The sequence below is a fragment of the Arachis stenosperma genome, chromosome 8 (genome assembly GCF_014773155.1).
Source record: "Arachis stenosperma cultivar V10309 chromosome 8, arast.V10309.gnm1.PFL2, whole genome shotgun sequence".
NCBI classification, from domain to species: domain Eukaryota; kingdom Viridiplantae; phylum Streptophyta; class Magnoliopsida; order Fabales; family Fabaceae; genus Arachis; species Arachis stenosperma.
Window position 1 is genome coordinate 29,554,948 of NC_080384.1, and position 18,589 is coordinate 29,573,536.

The 18,589-nt window shown below is 30.7% G+C and overlaps 1 protein-coding gene across 1 annotated transcript; it reads left to right on the forward strand.

The window, feature by feature from the left end:
• Positions 1–5,658: 5,658 nt before the first annotated feature.
• LOC130945748 (uncharacterized) lies at positions 5,659–17,313 on the forward strand. The gene is made up of 10 exons (XM_057874454.1): positions 5,659–5,776; positions 13,850–14,085; positions 14,398–14,584; positions 14,714–14,847; positions 15,106–15,218; positions 15,504–15,750; positions 16,551–16,703; positions 16,851–16,930; positions 17,036–17,085; positions 17,189–17,313. Exons 1-10 carry the CDS (start codon positions 5,659–5,661, stop codon positions 17,311–17,313), a joined length of 1,443 nt encoding a protein of 480 aa, XP_057730437.1.
• Positions 17,314–18,589: the final 1,276 nt, after the last annotated feature.

The window sequence follows — 18,589 nt, forward strand, 5'->3', positions numbered from 1 at the left end:
CCATGCTTTCAACGGATTCCATTTCTTGTTAAGGGATGGATTTCAAAACTTAATTTCCTAGCATTGGAAATATGAGAGAGAATTTGACATTGATTTGATTGAAGGCATCATTGCTATACGCCACTCTAAGGGAAGTAAAAGCAACTTTTACCAATTAATTGGTTTAACTCATTTAATTGCTTTTCTTCCAAGATTGCTTATTCTCTCTCATCTCTCTCCTTCTTCTCCTTCGGTCATTGTCCAGGAAACAATGGAAACTATGTTCAGCAACCAAAAGAAAGAAGAAGATGCATGTTTCGAGACCATCGAACTAATGATGGCAAGAAAACATAACAAAAGAAAAGTATGTTGTGGCTCAGATCATCACCAAAAGTGGTAAGATTTGGTGAGGTAATCTCGGATCCTTCATACTCAAAAAGAAAAAAGGAAATTCGGCCAGCAAGGAGGAGATTCTTGGAGGCATGACTTGTCTCTGATTCTGCTCAACCACCACATGAAGTAGCTAGAGTGGCGAAGTGATGGAAGAGACAGAGATTGGAGCAGATGAAGCCATCATTATCATGAAGCATCAAGGGCCAGAAATTCATCTTGGAGAGCAAGCCAATGATGGAGCGCTCGGATTGATGTAGAGTGATGACCAAGGAAGAACTAGAGGTATTTGCATGTTGGGTTATGCATGAGTTACCTCTTCTCTCTCTGTGGCCGAACCAGATTTGTTTTTGAAGGAAAAGAAGTTTAAGCTTGGCTTTATTTCAACTGTGAAGGCTTCTCTTCTCTATAAAAGGAGTGAACAGTCACGGTTTGATTCAAGGAAAGAAAGTGAGAGTGCAAGGCACAGAAGTCTCATAGCTACCTAAACTTACAGATTTTTTTCTCCTTCAATGTATTCTGTTTTGTAATTTTTCTATTTAATTTTGTCATGTCTTGAGTCTCATGGAAAAAGACAAACAGTGAGGTTTGTAAGAAAAAGCCATAGAGCGGAAAAAGGCAGAGAGTGCAAAATTAAAAGAAAAAGCCATAGATGTCCATAGAGTTCCTTTGTTCATCTATGTTGTGTTTCATGATTCTGTGGGAATTCCCTTGTAAGTTGGGTTAGCACTTTACAATTTGTAATCTGGATGATTATAGTGAAATTCCATCATTGTTGTTATGGAGACTGGATGTAGGCTGCATTGCACTTAGCAGCTGAACCAGGATATATCTAGGTGTAATCTTCTCTCTCTACTTCTTCATTTCTGTTTCTACTGCACAGGAGCTAAAATAAAAATTGTCTCGTGCCAAGTGACGAGACAAAAGTAAAAAGTCTCGTGGCTAGGGACGAGACAAAAACAGAAAAGTCTCCTCAAAGACCAGAAAGTATAATCAAGAAAAAAGTGTAATTTCTCCAGTGTTTGATGATATTCTAAATGACCGTGCTCCTGAGGTAAATTATACTATTAATGGTAATAATTATACAATGGGATACTATTTAGCAGATGGTATTTATCTTGAATGGGCCACATTTGTCAAATCAATCTCAAAGCCACAAGGTGAGAAACGCAAGTTATTTGCACAATACCAAGAAGGGCAATGAAAAGATGTGGAACGAGCATTCGGAGTGTTGCAAGCACGCTTTGCAATTATACGTGGTCCAGCTTATTTTTGGAAAAAGAAAAAGCTTGCCAACATAATGAGAGCTTGTATTATATTGCATAATATGATTGTTGAGGATGAAAGAGACAGTTATGCAGGAAATTTTGCTCAAGGTTTAGAGTATGATGATGTTGAAAATGGCTTATCACAACCTCAGCTGGGAGAGGAAGATTTTGCACCATACCATCAATTTCTCCAAAAAAATGTCCAACTTCGAAATAGGCAGCAGCATAGACAATTGAAGGAGGACTTGATTGAATACATATGGCAATTTTACAATGCTTGTCGTCAACTATAGAGTTTAATTATGTTTTTCTTTGTATTAAGTAATTTTACAAATTAGTGTAACCCCGAATCATCTATTGTGTATTATTGTTATATATGAATTTATTAATATTAATATCTTTTAATAGTGAATTATTTTTAAATTTAAATATTTAAATTACATTATTAAAAAAATTAATTACATTAATTATAAGTATTTTAATTAATTAATTAAGTGGGACCACAACAGGGACTAAAGTTAGTTTCTCCTAATGGAGAAGAGAGAGATGCTTTGAGTTCCTAATTACTGTTTATGACGCAAAAGCTGATGTGGAGTTACTTTTTATGACAGGTGGGCCATAAACAGGAATTGGGATGAGTTTTCTACTGGAGATGGTCTAAGAATCAATTTAATAATTTATCCAAAATTAAATATGGAATTACATCAATAACATTTTTAGAATAATACTACATATTCAAATGTTTTTGACAATAGATAGTATTACTCTAAATCTTATTATTTAACTTAGTTAAACTTGATTTACAAAAAGATTTGGATATATAATATTATTCATATTTTTAATACAATTATATTAATTGTACATTAAAATAAATTATTAAAATTAGTCACTAATATAAAATATATATTAAAATATAAAATATACATTAAAAATAAGTTAAAGGTTTAATTACTCTGTTGATCCTTATAGTTTCGTGAAATTTTTAATTAGGTCCCTATACTTTTTTTTTCTTTTAATTGGGTTTCTACACTATTTTTTTTTTCAATTAGGTCTCTCTTGGTAGTAATTGACTTAATTGTATAAAGACCCTACTAAAAAAAATTGGTGTAAGGACTTAAATAAAAGGAAAAAAAAAGTGTAGGGACTCAATTAAAAAAAAATTGGTGCAGGGACCCAATTAAAAAGAAAAGTGCTTGTGAGAAGAGTGTTAAGATGTCTCACTAAAGAGTGGAAAACAAAAGCTTTAATTATTTCTGAGAGCAGTAATCTTGATTCCATAACACTTGATGATTTGAGAGGAAACCTTCTTGCTTTTGAAAACACTTATTTGAAAAAAGAGTCAAAAAAGAAAGGAATTGCATTTTCTTCTGTTACTAACTCTCTGGATGATGAATCCATTGATAACTCCTTTGAAAATGAATTTGTGTTGTTTGCCAAAAAATTCAGGAAAATGGTAAAGTTCAAAGGCAAAGGCGGCAGCTCAAGGAAAATGAAGAAAGACCTTAGCAAAGTGACTTGTTTCAACTGCAAGAAAATGAGGCATTACAAATCTGATTGTCCTAAGTTAAAAAGGGAGGAGAAGAAAAAAGGAGGAAAGAAGAAGGGTCTGATGGCATCATGGGAAGACTTGGAAAATGACTCAGACAGTGATGAAAAATCTAAGACCAAGTCACAGCCTTGCCTCATGGCAAATCATGTAGATCAGGTATTTTTTCAAAACCCTAACACTGAAGACCTTCATCTTATGATAGATCACCTTTCTGAAAAAATAAGATGTTTTCTGACTGATAATCAAGATCTTGAACAACAAATTTTCATTCTTAAAGCTGAAAATGATTTTCTCAAAGAAAAGCTAAGGGAGGCTGAAACTGCTTGTGATCTTGTGGAAGAAAATAAGCAGTTGAAAGCTCAACTTAGAAGCTGTGAAAGTGATCACTCGGTAGTTGCATATGTAAACTGTTTTAAGGAAAATGAAGAGTTGCTAAAAAAAGGTCAAAAGTCTTGAAAATGACTTAGCCAAATTTACTCAAAGTTCTGAAAATCTAAATCAAATTTTGCCTAGTCAAAAACTACTCTTTGATAAAGTTGGTTTGGGGTTTTATAAATCTGATAGGAAACCTTCTTTTAAAGATAAAGCTTCTTCATCCAATGACACAAGGTTTCAAGACCCCACCTACTTTAACAAAACAGCAACTCCAAGGTTTTGTAGATTGTGTAACCGAAGTAGTCATTTTCCCGTTCAATGTTTCTTTGGTGAAAGAATGATTGGTGATAAAATTTACAAGGTTGTTTTTTATTACAATGATTTGGGACATAAGAGATGGTTTAACGTGAAAGGATCCAAGAAAATTTGGATACCTAAGGTCACTTGAGCTTATTTTGTAGGTATGCCTAGCATCCAAGAGGAAGGAAAATATGTGGTATATGGACATCGGATGCTCTAGGCATATGAACGGAAAGACAACCTTCTTCATTAAGCTTGATGAATATGATGGAGGACTTGTCACTTTTGGTGATGATGGAAAAGAAAAGATAGTGGCTGTTGGATAAGTTGGTAAAAACTTTTCATCTTGTATAAATGATGTTCTTCTTGTCAATGGTTTGAAACATAATTTACTTAGTGTAAGTCAATTGTGTGATTTAGGATTTGAAGTAATTTTTAGAAAATTTGTATGCTTGGTTGTTTGTGAAAAAACTGGGGACATTCTTCTTGAAGCTAAGAGATGCAACAATGTGTATAGATTAACTCTTGAGGACTTGAAAGAACAAAATGTAACATGTTTTACATCTCTTGAATCTGAAAAATGGCTATGGCATAGAAAGTTGGGTCATGCTAGCATGTACCAAATTTCTAAGCTAGTGAAGAAAAATCTGGTTAGAGGAATTCCTAAAATTAAATTTGATAAGGATCTTACTTGTGATGCTTGTCAATTAGGCAAACAAGTCAAATCCTCTTTTAAACCAAAAGATGGAATTTCAACCAAAAGGCCATTAGAGATGTTACACATTGATCTTTTTGGTCCAACTAGAACACAAAGTCTAGGAGGTAAACACTATGGTTTGGTAGTGGTAGATGATTACTCTAGATTTGGTTGGGTACTTTTTCTTGCTCATAAAAATGATGCTTTCCATGCTTTCTTAACCCTTTGTAAGAAAATTAAAAATGAAAAAGATTTAAAAGTAGCTCATTTGAGAAGTGATCACGGAAAAGAATTTGAAAACCAAGACTTTTGAAAAATTCTGTGATGACTTTGGAATTTCTCATAATTTTTCATGCCCTAGAACACCTCAACAAAATAGGGTTGTTGAAAGAAGGAATAGAAGCCTTCAAGAAATGACTAGGGCTATGTTATGTGAGAATGAAGTTCCTAAATTTCTATGGGCTGAAGCTGTAAATACAGCATGTTATATTTTGAATAGGACAATAATTAGAAAAGGGTTGAAAAGAACTCCTTATGAGTTATGGAAAGGAACCCCTCCAAATCTTAAGTACTTTCATGTTTTTGGATGCAAATGTTTTGTGCTTAACAACAAAGAAAATCTTGGTAAGTTTGATCCAACATCTTATGAAGGAATGTTTGTTGGATATTCCACCACTAGCAAAGCCTATAGAATTTACCTTAAAGAACATAGAACCGTAGAGGAATCCATACATGTTACTTTTTGTGATTCTAACTTAATTCTCAGTACTGTGATAGAGAGTGATTCAGATTGTGAAGGAGCTAGAACAAGCAAAGAAAATCCCAAGTCTGCCCAAATTGAAGAATCTGCCAGTCCAGAATTGTCTCGTCAGATTGGAGGAGACATTTCTATTTTATCTCCTGAGATAGCACGAGAAACTGAAATAGTAAGACCAACAGAAACTCATCAAAGCTCAACACCACAAAGGAAGCCTAGAGAATGGAAGTCTATGAGGGGTTATCCTCATGACTTCATAATTGGTGATCCCTCCCAAGGAGTGACAACAATATCCTCAACCAAAAGACAATCCGAATCAAGCAACTTTGCATTTTTGTCACAAATGGAGCCCAATAATGTGAAGGAAGCTCTTGAAGATCCATCATGGGTCAAGGCCATGCAAGAGGAACTCGCTCAATTCGACAAAAATGAGGTTTGGACATTAGTACCTCATCCGGATGGTAAGAAAGTTACGGGTACTAAGTGGGTGTTTAAAAATAAACTTGGTAAGGATGGACAAGTTGTTCGTAACAAGGCTAGATTAGTGGCCCAAGGTTACGATCAAGAAGAGGGAATAGATTTTGATGAGTCTTTTGCTCCGGTAGCTAGAATGGAAGCAATTAGGTTGCTTCTTGCCTATGCTGCCCATAAGGGTTTCAAAATGTTTCAAATGGATGTCAAATGTGCTTTCCTTAATGGCTTTATTGATAGAGAAGTGTATGTGGCCCAACCCCCCGGTTTTGAACATAAAGGCTTTATTCATAATATTTGCATGATCTTACAATTCCTTCCTAGTTTAGTTATATGGTTGAAAACTTGCTTCCTAGAGATCTTTTAATTACGTATTTTAATTCTCCTTTATACCATTCAATGCCGTGATCCATGTGTTAAGTGTTTCAGGTTTCATAGGGCAGGAATGGCTTAGAAAATGGAGAAGAAGCTTACAAAAATGGAAGGAACGCAAGAACTAAGGAGATGACCAGCGAACACCGACGCGGACGCATGGCTCACGCGACTGCGCAAAATGAAAAAAATCGCAGTGACGCGTTTGCGTGCCTGATTCGAATGCGTGGATTGGAGTCTGCACGAATGACGCGAACGCGTGGACGACGCGTACGCGTGGCAAGAAAAACGCTGAATGATGCGCACGCGTGGATGACGCATACGCGTGACATGCGCGATCTGCAGAATTAACAGAACACGCTAGGAGCGATTTCGGGCCACGTTTTAACCCATTTTTCGACCCAGAAACACAGAATAAAGCCAAGAAACATGCAGAGACTCAATTCATACGGAGCATAAGCTGATAATTCATAATTTTAGGATTAGATGTAGTTTTTAAAGAGAGAGGCTCTCTCCTCTCTCTTAGGATTTAGGATTAGGATTAGGATTTAGGATTTCTATTAGGATTAGGCTATGATTTCTTCATTCCAGGTTCAATGTTCCATTACTTTAGTTTCTCTTCTATTTTTATTTATTCTATTACTTGATTTATGAATTTTCATGTTTAATTTGATTTTCTATTTATTGCAATTTGAGGTATTTCATATTTATGATTTTAATTTAGCTTTTTACACTCTTAACTTTGGTTGAGTAATTAGTAATACTTGAGTTATCAAACTCAGCTGTTGATTGAAATTGGAATTCTTTGCTGATTAATTTGTACTCCAATAACTCTAGTCTTTCCATAGGAGTTGACTAGGGCTTGAGGATCAAATTAATTAGTCCGCTTGACTTTCCTTTATTTAGTAAGGGTTAACTAAAGTGGGAGCAGAATCCAATTCTCATCACACCTGATAAGGATAACTAGGATAGGACTTCAATTTCTCATACCTTGCCAAGAGATTTTCTTTATTATTAATTTATTTTTCTCGTCATTTAAATTACTTGTTCCTTATTTCAAAAACCCAAAAATATACTTTTTTCATAACCAATAATAAATCATACTTCCCTGCAATTCCTTGAGAAGACGACCCGAGGTTTAAATACTTCGGTTATAAATTTTATTGGGTTTGTTACTTGTGACAACCAAGCTTTTGTACGAAAGGGATTTCTTGCCGGTTTAGAAGCTATACTTACAACGAGGATTTATTTTGTGAAAATTCTAGACCGCGCAGGAATTCAGTTCGTCAGGTCCATATCAGGGCTTTTAAAGTTCCTTAGAACTTTTTTCCTCATTATGTCATCGCTAAATGGGCCCTCTCCCCCCAAGAGAGAATCTTCTCGATCGCTGCGGGAGCTTCGACTTTTTAAAGTAGATTCCAGCCTCAAGAGCTTTTCTTCTAACTCTTTTTGTCGCTCTATCTCGCTCCTTAAATTTCTTTCTGCCTCTCGCTATTGTTCCAACTCTTGCTCCAATTGTTCCAAATGCCCTTGATGGTCGTGGAACAACCCCATGAAATCCGCTGCATGAGGTTGTCCTTTCTTTCATGACTAGCGCCCTTTAGAGGAGTTCGTTTTCGGATTTTTCAATCCTGATGTGCCTTCTTTATGTTGATTGGTCATCCCTTGGTGAGCGTCGATGTCATCATTGTTGTTTCCAATGTCCAGATTCTCTTGCTCAGAATCGAACGCTATGTGGCCATCTTGGGGTGAATCATCCGCCATTTACTGGTTGATCTCTCGGGTACCCGGCAACGGCGCCAATGTTACGATGAGTAACCGGAGATAGGTAGGATGGACTTGTTAGGTTGGCCCAATCGCTTGAAGGAGGGGGCCCTCTGACCGAATTCGCGTCTGGGCGCCTCCGTCCGACTTGTGTGCGTATGAGTGAATGGGGGTGGTACCTACAAAGACACTCTGATGCCTAAGTCAGCAAGGGTCTAAGTAAGTTTTTAGAGAGTATTGGAACTTTTTTTGATACTTGAGGGGTGTCAGTGTATTTATAGTGGTGAACCAATAACAACCGTTGAAGTAGATCACATTTTAAGGAGGATAACCGTCCCTTTATCTTAGAGAAGTTGAGATATGGCTCCTGGAAGTGGGTTGAAAGATTTTAGGGGCAGTTACTTATTTGAATGGGTGTTATCTGCCAGCTAATCTTTACTCCCGACTTCCTTATAGCAAGTCGTGGTTAGATCCGACTTCTTGAGAGAAGGTCGGTGTCGAATGGGAGCCAATCCTTGGATTGGGCCTTTAGTTCGGACCTGGGTCTTAGTGTTGGGTCAAGGCATGAACAATTATATTTTAAGATTCTTATAATTATATTTATTATTTCAATATGCTATTTAAATCAAAGAATTAATTTGGATTTTTAATATTATTTTGAGTTTACATCACTTGAGACATTGTTTGACAAAATGAATCAAAAAAAATATTAACGGATATTTTTACTTTATATTATTTAAATTATTCTTATTAAAATTACTTATTTATATATATATATATATATATATATATATATATATATATATATATATATATATACACAAAATAATAAATATTCTAAAATTTTTTATTCTTAATTATTATTATAGACGTAATTGAAAACTTGTATCACTAAAAGAAGAAAAATAAGTAGATGTAAACAAAATCTATAAAAAATATGAAAAATAAAGTTTTTGTACCATAATATAAAAAATTATTACAAATTCAAATTATAAAATTCTTACAAATTTCATCAAATTATACTTATCATACAAAAAATTCTATCAAATTATAAATTACTAACTTAATAATTATTACATATTTAAAATTAAATTAAAGATTACAAATCAAGGTGCTACCACCATTTTTATACTATTTGTTAAAATAATAAAAAAATATTGAGTACAACTGCCTTAAATATAATTACACTCCAAATCAACAATAACACTAAAATACCATCTCAATTGAAGAATTTATATAGCCTCACGTTTATATTAAAAGTCAAAATAGATTATTTTAATCTTAAAAAATACTCTCGATAATTACACTGCTACCAAGATATTTGTCCCAACAAAAAATAGTAAAACTCAATTTCTATTACAACAAATAAAACATATAATACTACAAAAATTTTATTTATGCAAACCATCATTTATATTCTTCATTGATTATAGGAACTAATTTTACCAACACTAATATCATCATATCTAGATGACATATCAATCAAGAGATTAAAGAAAAAAAAAAAGTAAACGAATCTAAAATACATCTTCAGATGAAAAACATACTTACAAAAATGAAATAAAAAAAGATAATAGAAAATATATACAAGTTAATAATTCAGAAAAAAAAATATGTCTTTACAAGAACATATGAAAAAAAAAAGTCGAACAACCACTAAAACAAAAAAAAGACAAACATCATATAAAAAAATTATGTCCGTCAATTAAAATAAATACAAAAATAAAAACAACAAATAAAAATGTAGCTTTATATATACAATTTTAATATAAATAATTTTTGTATTATAAAATATTTAAAAAAATACATCTAATTTAATATAAATTTATATATTTATATTATCATTAATTTAACAAGTCTCCCCCTGGTTATAATTTATTTAGAAAAGGTTGTATAGCCCTATATGAAGTCTTCAAGAAGTCACGTGTGTGGCGTGCATGCCAGTTACTTCATGAATAGCCACTTCTATGCCTCTAAATGATAACAATGATGACGATGGACATCGTGGACGATCATTGTTGTTGTGATCATAATTTGACTAAGACAAAATAATGTAGGAATCAGAATCTAATTAAACAAGATAACAACACCTTTAAAAGGTATCGTGACCACGACCAGAAGAAATTTAATTGATGAGAATAAATAAGTACTCTATATATCCAAATCCATATTAAAAACCATAGTTCTATCTTGGAAGATATACAGGGAATGAAGCTGACGATTTATTACAAGATAGCATAATGCATTACATATATGGGGTATACTATGGAGTAGAAATGAAATTGTTTTTATATGTGTAAAAGGATAAATGTTAAAGCACCAGTAATTCACGCTTTTAGCTCTTGGATAAAAAAATTAATTACAGCACATAATTATTGATTTCTTTTTTTTTTGTGGAAACAATTATTGATTTCTTAGACTTACAATAAATTAAGAAAGAGAGTCTGTGACTCTGCGTCATAATGACTATTTATTATTTGATTTATTGTTAATAATATGTGCATCACTAACTAAATTAGAATTAAGTCTATTAGATGAAAAAAATTTAAAAAAAATAAATATTATTGTAGAAATTAACTTAAAAAGAAAAAAATAAAAAAAAAAGAAAAAAAAGAAAGATACAAAGACTAACTTATTTTTACTCTTTACGTTATTACTATTAAAAAAGGGAGAATGTATAGTTATAAGTAAGGGATAAGTATGATTTTGGTCTCCAACGTAGGGGTTGAAAATTTATTTCGTCCCTCGATTTTTTTTCGCTCCAAAATGATCCCCAAAGTTTCAGTTTATTTTAAAATCGTCCTTTTTACCAATTATATTTTTTATTACTAAATTACCCTTTATTAAAAAAATTATAAAATAAAATAAATATAAAATTAAAAAAAAAAGAAAAAAAGAAAGAGAGGGGGATACAGAAGCGGGGTGGGAGAGGGGGGGCGAGAAAGAAAGAAAGGGGGGAGGGGGGCCGAGAAAGGTGGGGGGAGGGTGGAGGGGGGAGAGAAGAGGGACGAGCTCACCGCCGCACTGCCACTGTCCGCCCGCCGCCTCTTCTTCTTCTTCTGCCATACCCGCCGCACCACCGCCCGCCGCAGCCTCTTCTTCTTCTTCTTCTGCTATATCCGCCGCACCACTGCCCCCCGCAGCCTCCCCTGTTTCACCACCGCCAGCGAGCATCCCTGCTTCTCCTCCCTCAATCCCTGTCACAGAAGGAATCAGAGCTCACCGCCGCCCGTTCCCCTCCCTCCAGCCCCTTCCTGTCATGCCTAGACCGCCGGCGCTCCACCACTGCCTCCCCTGTCTCCTCTTTTTTGTTTTCTATTTTCATAATTCAGGTTATCATTTTGTTGATTTTAATTTTCTGTTAGTTAATTTTAGGTTATTGAATTATTAAAAGTTGCTACTGAATTGTTATTGTTGTTGTTGAATTAGCTTAGATTTGATAGAATTAGCTTAGATTCTGTTAATGGTTAATTGTATACAAGATCCATGGTTGTTGTTGTTCTTCTTCTTCTATATCTAGTTGTTGTTGTTGCTGTTCTTCCGCTTCTGATTGAGCTTGTTGTTATCCATTATTGCATGTTTTTGTTTCTGTATTTGTGGATCTGCTTCTGCTGCTGTTGGTTAATGTTGAGGAAGAAGATGGGTATTGAGGAAGAAGAGGGGAGGGAGGGAGGGGTATTTTCGTTCGAATGACGATTTTAAAACAAACTGAAACCTTGGAAACCATTTTGGAGCGAAAAAAAGTTGAGGGACGAAATAAATTTTCAGCTCCTACGTTAGAGACCAAAATCATACTTATCCCTTATAAATAATTATTATATATTCATTTACTGTGGTGAACAAATTTAATTTGTTTTTATAATTATATGTTCTAAATACATTATTAATTATTTTTATTATTTTACATGTTTTAAACTCTTAATTTACATAGAATGGTTTTAATTTTGTCAACCAAAAATAAGAAAATAAAATTTGGATAAATACCAATACTTATTAAAGATATAAGGATATATAAAAATCGAAATAAATAATTATCGCGGACCAGAATAAAAAAATATCAAAGGCTCATTAAAAAAATGGGTCCATACCTCGTACGAAAATAATTTGAAAGATCTAAAACAAAAAATAATGGTATTTGTTAGCAACAACATAATGAAGGCAGTAATATAGATTGATCCGAGTTTTTTTTTTTCTTTTATCACTTAGAAAGCCTACAAGATGAAAGTCTTGATCCGAGTTTTAATTTTCTTTCTTTTATCACTTAGAAAGCCTACAAAATGAAAGCCTCATGCACGATTTTAAATGAGAAAAAGAAGTGAAAAATTCTCTTTTCGACTTTGACTCTAAATTAAATAATCCTCTTTTCTTTTTGATAAATTACTATTATTAAAGGTGTCTCTTTCTTTTTCTAAATATCAATTTTTACTTTCTATTGTAGTTTTACCTATTTAATTAAGTAAATTAAGAATAATTTAATATATTTTTTAGTTTATTATAATAAGTTAGGATCCTTTATATGAAATTTGATTTTAACAAAAAAATTAATTTATTTTTTAATAATATTATTAAGGATAAAGTATATTTTTATCCTAATATTTGTGATTTTTTTTAAAAAAATATTCTTACGTTTAATTGCATTTAATTTTGTTCTAAAATTTTTATTAAAGACAAAATTAAAAACTTTTAAGGATAGTGTTGACACAAATCGAAAACATAAAGAATAAAATTGAACGAATAAAAAATGTTAAAAATAAAATTAAATAAAATAAAAAATTAGAGATAATTTAAAAAAATTGTAGACATTAAGAACAAAAGTATATTTTATTCTATTATTAAATATTTGAAAATAAATAACAATTTACAATTAAATAAGTATTGTTTGATCAATAATATTTGAATTAAGTTCTAATTTTGTCCTTAATGTTTAAAATATTTTATTTTTGTTTAAAACATTTTATATCGTTCTAATTTAGTCTTTTGTTCAAAATTAAAAAATTTTCTTCAAAAAACAATGGAATACCTTTAATAATAATAATTTATCAATTCAATTTATAAATTAAAACATGTAAAATATTAAAAGTATAAAAATAATTAGTAATATATTTAGGACATATAATTATAGAAACAAATTAAATTTGTTAACCACAATAAATAAATAGTAATTACCTATTACTTAAATTATACATTCTTTCGGAGTTTTCAATAATAATGACTTTAAATTCTATGAAAAATATTTTGGTTAATATTAAAAAAAATATTATATTTATTTTATTTTTTATTTTTTTTTCATCTAATAAACTTAATCCTAATTTGATTAGTGATACACATATTTATTAACAAATAACAATAAATCAAATAATAAGTGGTCTTTATGACAGAGAGTCACACACTCTCTCTCTCTCTCTTTCTTTCGGCCAACAAATTAATAATGGTATACTGTAATTAATTCTTTTTCATTGAATTATTTATGCTTTGACACCTATCTTTTTATACATGTAAAAACAATTTTATTTTTACACCCTAGTATGCCCCTACATATATAGGTGCGTTTTATAGCTGTTTTTCTAAATATAAATATAGATGTATTTTGTAAAGTTGTGTATGAAATTTATGAATGAAAAGGAAATGAAGAACACTCGCAAAGCACGCTTGACAAGATCATCATGTGCATGCATTAAAAGGACTCAAAATTTTATATATTTGAAGGGAGAAAAAAAAAAACCTCAAAACCAAACCATATATGCGACCCTTTTTGTTGTTGTTGTAATTTGCAACTATGAAGCAAAAGCAGCACCCATTAATAATATTAGCTTTCAACTTGCTTCTTTTCTTTATGATTTTTCTCGTATGCTCAACTTACTCGTTAACGATTCCAAGATTGAGTCCCATTGCTGAATGGGAAAAGACTACTGCTGATGATTATTCAGATGTGAAAACATTTTATTACAATCAAACTTTAGATCATTTCAACTATAATCCTCAAAGCTACCAAATATTTCAGCAAAGATATCTCATCAATTTCAAATATTGGGGTGGGGCTAATTCTAATGCTCCAATATTTGCCTTGTTAGGTGCTGAAGAACCAATTGATAGTTCTCCCCCAGTCATTGGATTTTTAACAGATAATGCTGCTTCCTTTAGTGCTTTAATATTATACATAGAGGTATACTTTACTTTAATTTACAAATTCAATTTGCTTGGTTTAGTAAAAATTTTTTTTTTTGGAGAGATTAATTATGTGTATGTTTAGAGTTAAAAAAATGTATATATTTATTCTTGTAGTTTTTAAAAATTAAGGGTGCAAATAAAATATTTTTAAAATTAGTTTGTGATTATTATTAAAATTAAAAAAATTAATATTTTTTTGTGTCTTAAAAAATTTAATATATTAATTTAACGAATAATAAATTACTTTTTTACAGAACTGCATTTTCTTTAATTTAATTCATTGTTTTAATTTCTGTTCCATCACCAGCATCGATATTATGGAAAATCTGTGCCATTTGGTTCTAGAAAAGAAGCAATGAAAAATGCAAGTACTATTGGATATTTCAATTCAGCTCAAGCACTAGCAGATTATGCACAAGTCATCATACATGTAAAAAAGACACTACACGCCAAAAATTCACCCGTCATCGTAATTGGAGGATCATACGGTGGAAGTAAGTGAGTTTAATTTCTCAATTATTCACTAGTTCTTTAATTAGGTTTCATATGCATTATTTTTCACTTTTTATTTTTGTCTTCCATTTATATAATATTTTGATAGAATTTAATTTGTTACTACGTAGTGCTTGCCACATGGTTTAGGCTCAAATATCCACACTTAGCCATTGGTGCCTTGGCTTCATCGGCTCCAATTCTCTATTTTGATCATATTACACCACAGGATGCCTACCACTCAATTGTGTCAAGGAATTTTCAAGTAATCTATATATATTATCGTTTTTTTTTATTTTTGAAAGAGTTATAAAAATAAATAATGAAAGACATTCTACTGTACAAATTGAAGTGGTATAAAAAGAGAGTATAATTCTTTTTATAATTATTTTTTATTATTTTATTATTATTCAAAATGTTAGTCCTACCTTTATTAATTTCTCTTTCATTTTATTAAAAGAAAAATCTGTAAACTTACATCTTTACCATATAATTCACCAAATAATTATTGACATGGATGCAGGAAGCTAGTAAGACATGCTATGAAACTATAAGAAAGTCTTGGGCTGAAATTAAAAGAGTAGCTTCTCAATCAAATGGTCTTTCCATTCTTAGTCAGAAATTCAACACTTGCGAGTATGAACTCTGTTTTTATTTTTTATATATGCATTATCATTAATAGATTTTTAGTTTCTTTAATAAATTATAAAAAAATAGTTTTAATCTTTATCATCAATTTAATTTGTTAAATGCTAAATGTGATATGATTTTGAGCATTATTTAACCTGCTTATTAGGGTTAAACAAACTAACAATATAAATTTAAACAAAATATTATTATTATTATGTATTTGAATATTGACTGTAAAAAAATATTTTATAAAATCAATAATTAATATATGGTTACTGTTTCTAATTGCAGACCATTAAAGCAAATTGGTGGCTTAGTATACTATTTGGAACTAATGTATATATCTGCGGCACAATACGATCGTCCACCAAATTATCCAGTTAATGTGATTTGTGGCGGTATTGATGGAGCGTCTTCTAAAAGTTCAGATATTCTCAGCAAGATATATGCAGGTGTTGTGGCTTTGACGAAAAACAACACATGCAAAGTTTATGGCCCATTTCATGGATCTGAGACCAGTGATGGTTGGAGGTGGCAGGTAATAATAATTAATTGCAATTTAAACAAAGTTAATTAAAGATCTTTAACTATTTTATTTTACTTGCACCACTTAAATAACGTTTGAATTTTGAAGTGAGTTAAGCCAACTCATGAATCAATTTGAATTCGATAATATCTTGATAAACTGAACTCATCATAATGAATTGGTAAGTCAAACTTAAGTCTGAAATTGAGTTTATTAAATTAAATGAGTCGAACTTATATTTGGATAAGTTTAACTCATTAGCTTGTAAACTGATTTGATTATATATATTAATACTCATCTCCTATATGCATTTAATCTATATTTTTAATATTATATATATTAATAATTTTAATTATTTAAATTTTTATATTTATTTTTTATTTAATTTTAATATAGAACATAAAAAAAATTTATAATTTATTGATAGATAGACAATATATAAAATTAATTTTTTAAAATATTTTTTAAAATATATAACTTATAATTTATTGATATAAAATTATAAATTGAACTTAAATTTAAAAAATAAAGCCAATTGTTAATGAGTCGAGTCTCAGTCAAACTCAATTTTTGTGAGTTAAATTGGCTCACTTTTAAGTTTTAACCCTATATACCTTTAAACTAATTTTGTAATGGCATGTAATTAAGACTCATCACTCATAACAGACATGATGAATTATTGCAATAATATGTATACTGCGATAATATGGTATTTATTTTTCCAATAAGTGTCATTTTAACAAGCACAAACTCCCGACCCTATTATTGATCTTAAAAAATGATATTTAATTAATATTTTGTTGTAAATTCAGACATGTAGTGAAATGGTGATACCCATCAGCATAGGAAACAATTCCTTATTAGAACCTTCCCCTTTTAATTATGAGAGCTTTGCGAGGGATTGCAAGAAAAAATTTGGTGTTGCCCCTCGACCCCATTGGGTCACTACTTATTATGGAGGCCATGTAAGTACATCTTTAATTTGTCACACCCATATTTATTTATATGTTATTTACTATCATATATTTCAAATTTAATATTTGTATGAACGTTAAAGATATAATAGATGTTACTAAGATTTTTTATTTTTTTTTGTGGCTAATTAATGACAGGATATCAAGTTAGTTCTTAAAAATTTTGGCAGCAACATCATTTTCTCAAATGGGTTAAGAGACCCTTATAGTAGTGGCGGGTAAGCATCTAAGCCATATAAATTACAAAATATTATTGATTATTCTAAAATATTAATAGTAAACATTATTTGTGTGAACATGTTATGTATTATTAATAATTTCAGGGTTCTTAACAACATATCAGATAGTCTTATTGCTGTCCACACAGTTAATGGTATGTTCCTACATTATATCAATAAAATAGTTTTTCATGGTCTTTTCGTTCTATGTCCCATCCTTTTATTTATTTGTCAATTTCAAATATTACCAATTTTTAGGATCTCATTGCTTGGATATGTTGGGTGCAAAAAAAACTGATCCAAACTGGTTGGTGGAACAACGGAAGACAGAGATTAAGATTATGAAAGGGTGGATCACTCAATACTATGCTGATCTTAAATAAGTGCATTCAAAGACATGAAAATTTCAAAGCAAACTATTAAAGTCATATATATGAATATCACTATATGAGGTCTTTATTTGTGAAGCTCAAATAAAAGAGTTAGTTATACTCTACTGATTATCCAAATTTTCGATAACACTTTTTGTCTACAGCTTTGGTTAGTTTTGGTTAATCCATTATTACTTTAACTTTACGTTTGCTTTAATAATATTATTATTCTTATGAAATATTAATAATTATAAATTGGCAAGAACCATATACCAGAGAGATTCGTAAAAAGATTATCATTTGGATATTGTTGCAAGACATAAAGTTTAAATCACCATCAATTTTCTTTTTCTTACACCATATTTTGTCAAAAATTCATCAATCAAATTAAAATTCTTACATCTAATAATATATTATCTCAAATAAAGAGAAAAAGAGAATATAGTTCAAGAGAGATGTGTGTGTAATAACGGCAGCGATAACAATAATTTGAGTTTAAGATTTAAGATTTGAAAAAAAGACAAAAATAAAATTATAACCTGAAATAAGGATAAAATTTATAAATATTAGTTAACATTTTCCTTTTTTCTATAGTTTTGTGTTCTCCATTTTGGAGTTTAAAAAAAATAATATATTAACGAATTAAAAAATCAGATGTTATACATCTAAATATTTTTTTATCTAATTTTATTTAAGTAAGTTTAACACCAACAAAAACTACTCTTATTAAAAGAGTATCATTACACACACTATTTTTTCTTCTCCTTCCCTTGCTTCTTTAAATACACGCATACTCATTTTCTTCTTTCAAATTTAAGCATACCTCCTCCTCCTCCTTCTTTTTTTCGCACACGCAGATTTTTCTTCTACTACTCCTCCTCCTCCTTTTCTTCTTCTTCTTCTCCTCTTTCGTTATCATCATCACCAACAACACAACATTTTGCTAATGAATTATTTTTTCAATCCAATCAAATGAAATGCAATTGCTAAATTGAATTGAATTAAATTGAATGGACGCAGGTATTCTGAATTGAATTGAATTGATAATCTCTAAATTATAGATATAGGTGTTTTAAATTTGATTTTATATAATGGATAATGTTCCGTTCATTTAGTATTATACAATTGTTTCACCTTAATAACGTGTTCGGTTCATTATGCAGAAAGCTGCATGTTTTGAATTTGATTTTATATAATGGATAATGTTCCTTTTATTTAGTACTATACAATCGTTTCACTTTAATAACGTGTTTGGTTCATTATGCAAAAAGCTGTTCTGAATTTGATT